The sequence below is a fragment of the Hyposmocoma kahamanoa genome, unplaced genomic scaffold (genome assembly GCF_003589595.1).
Source record: "Hyposmocoma kahamanoa isolate Upper Pololo Valley unplaced genomic scaffold, ASM358959v1 138, whole genome shotgun sequence".
In the NCBI taxonomy this organism is placed as follows: Eukaryota; Metazoa; Arthropoda; class Insecta; order Lepidoptera; family Cosmopterigidae; genus Hyposmocoma; species Hyposmocoma kahamanoa.
Genome location: NW_020653492.1, coordinates 868,783 through 871,430, shown reverse-complemented (window position 1 = coordinate 871,430; position 2,648 = coordinate 868,783). Strand labels below are relative to the sequence as shown.

At 35.0% G+C, this 2,648-nt stretch overlaps 1 protein-coding gene across 1 annotated transcript; it reads right to left on the bottom strand.

The window, feature by feature from the left end:
* Positions 1–449: 449 nt before the first annotated feature.
* Positions 450–710, bottom strand: LOC113240474 (small lysine-rich protein 1). Its single transcript, XM_026477788.1, has one exon. The coding sequence runs from the start codon at positions 708–710 to the stop codon at positions 450–452; it is 261 nt and encodes an 86-aa protein (XP_026333573.1).
* Between the last annotated feature and the right edge of the window lie 1,938 nt (positions 711–2,648).

The following is a 2,648-nucleotide window of genomic DNA, read 5'->3' as shown; positions in this document are numbered from 1 at the left end:
CCTTGTCTGACAGCGTTTATTTTAATAATTAGTATGGATCGGTAAAGCAAACTACGCATGTTCATTTCAATAAAAATCTTAAGAACTTGTCTCGACCTACTCTTATTGAACGATAGCACCCAGTGGCGTCTTTTCTTCTGGTTCTTTTTGGTTAAGTAAGTTGAATCCACTGTATAATACAAAAGTACCACCAGGCCACCTTTGTCAGGTCGCCCGTCCATCTTGTCGCAGGCCGTAAATATATGTCCCAACATCAAAATATCACGATTAATAATAGTGAACGTAAAGAACTATATATACGAAAAAACTTCAAAGTAAATTCTTTCAGACACTTCAAAAACTCTTTCAAATCTTTAACACAACTTATAGCTATATTAACGGAATATTAACTCCAATATACCTACTAAATAACTAAATTACACATAACTGGTTTAATAAGGCGCTGTAACTTATCGTTTTCCCTTCTTTTTCTTCTTATTAAAGTCAGGTGGATGAAACCCTCTTGCTTGTAACAACTCCTGGACGTTATGGCAAGCGTAATAGACGTTATTCATAGCTGCATCGGTTAACATGTCCACGTTACATCGTCCTTTGGATTTTCCTTTCTTGCCTCGACCACCCCCGCCTCCTTTTTTTCCTTTTTTCTTTTCTTCACCACCTTCAGCTTTTTCTTTCTTCTCTTTTTTCTTCCCTTTTCCTTTTCCTGCCATGATTTCGTATAATTCCAAAGAGCGTTGACAGTCCTAATGTATCGATTATACGCTTGGTTGCTATGTCCCAAAGTACGTAGTTATCTAACAGTAACGTCTCTGGCAGTATGCTTTTTTGCAAATAAAATTTTAAGCATTCAAATTAAATTATAAACCCTGAGTTTTTCGATTGTTAAGTCAAATAAAGAATGTGAATAATACGGTAACAGTCTCCCTTGTGCAAATTTTAATGCTTCATTTCGAAACTTAATTCTGTGCCTCTAGTGAAAAGGGGTACAAGTAAAAAAAACGACTTTACAAGGAGACGCGATATTAAGTGTTAAGTGTTTTTCGCGTTTCTTTGTAAAGTTTTTTTGACTTGTACCCCTTTTCACTAGAGTCACAGAATTAAGGCAAGCTCAGGGACAATGCGGACTGCAATGTAATCAACGTACTGGGTCATTTTGTCATTTTCAGGAAGGTTGCTCTACCTAATCTCGGTAAATTTCAATTTTTATTATTTAAATATTCGAGTAAATTATCATTCCAGGTTGCTACACTCGAATATTAAATAATACTTCAAGATAATATTCTGCAATACTTAAATAATATTGCTATTAAAATTACGAAGAGAAAACTAACTTGAAAATTACCCGCCTACTGTTTCATAATTTATGACATTCTTAGAATCAAGTACTTAAGTATTCGCGATGGTTACACATTGATTTAACTGCCTCTGTGGCCGAACGGTTACCATGTCGGACTGCCACGCCGAGGTCCCAGGTTTGATTCCCGGACCGTGAGAAATATTTGTGTGGCCTGCATTTATTTCTCCCGTGAGTTTGGGTCTAATTTGTGTGTTTGTGTGTATCCATGGCACCCGCGACACAGAGTCTCCGTAGTGCGGTGCTATGTTGAGTGTGTGGGTTATTATTATTATATTATATTGGAAAGTGAAACAATTTTTAAGCGACTTCAAAAAAGGAGTAGCGTCTCAATTCCTCTGTATTTCTGTTTTTTGTATGTTATCCAAGTACTCGTACATTTGTCAATCGATTTTTACGATTCTTTTTCGTCTGAAAGGGGTTACCTCAGTAGTGGCCCCGTTAGTTAATAAAAATTTTGATAAAGTGAAATAGCGCAGCACTTAGACGTATGGAAGAGTTAATAACACTGAAAATGTTTATGAATAATTTATTTTAATTCACATTTTTCGAACACATTTGAGTTTTATATCTATAAATTTGATATTGCAATATAAAAAATTAAAGGTCAATTTGGAGGATGCCGACTAAATAAAATAATAATATTTTTAACCAATTTATTTACAACAACTGAATCTCTCTATCTACAGTATCTATAAAATATGAATACAATTCGCTGACGAAAATAGTTAAAAAAGAGTGTCCTAAGTCGGTTAAATAGAACATGGAAAGAAAATGAATTTATTGAATTGGTCTATAAAAAGATGGAGGTGAAAAATATCCATTATCCCTTATCTTAACTTTCTTGGCTTCTTTTGGATTTACATAAGACGACTTTGAAAGCCAAAGTACAAGTAATTTGTTATTCTAAACAGCGGAAGGTATACCTTGAGTACATGTTATAGCTTCTTTTTTATTTAAATTGAGTTAAATTATATTCTGGACAAAATCGGAAACCCGGACCACTTAGTATACTGAAGACACAGAATTATTATAGCCCAAGAAAGGATTCAACGCGTTAATCATAGCGTAGAGCTGTGTAAAGTAGACGTCGATGGGGAATAAACGCAGAACAATAATCACAGTAGAAATGGTTAGTTAGCGTCTGACGCGTGCCACCTATAGGTTTAAGACCTATCTGAGCTCAGATCGCCATTTTCGCTTTGTACGGTGTGGTTGTGTCATAATTTCATGCAAATTCTCTAAACTCCTAGAAAAATGCCTTATTGTGCTGTTTTGGAGTGCAAAAATGATA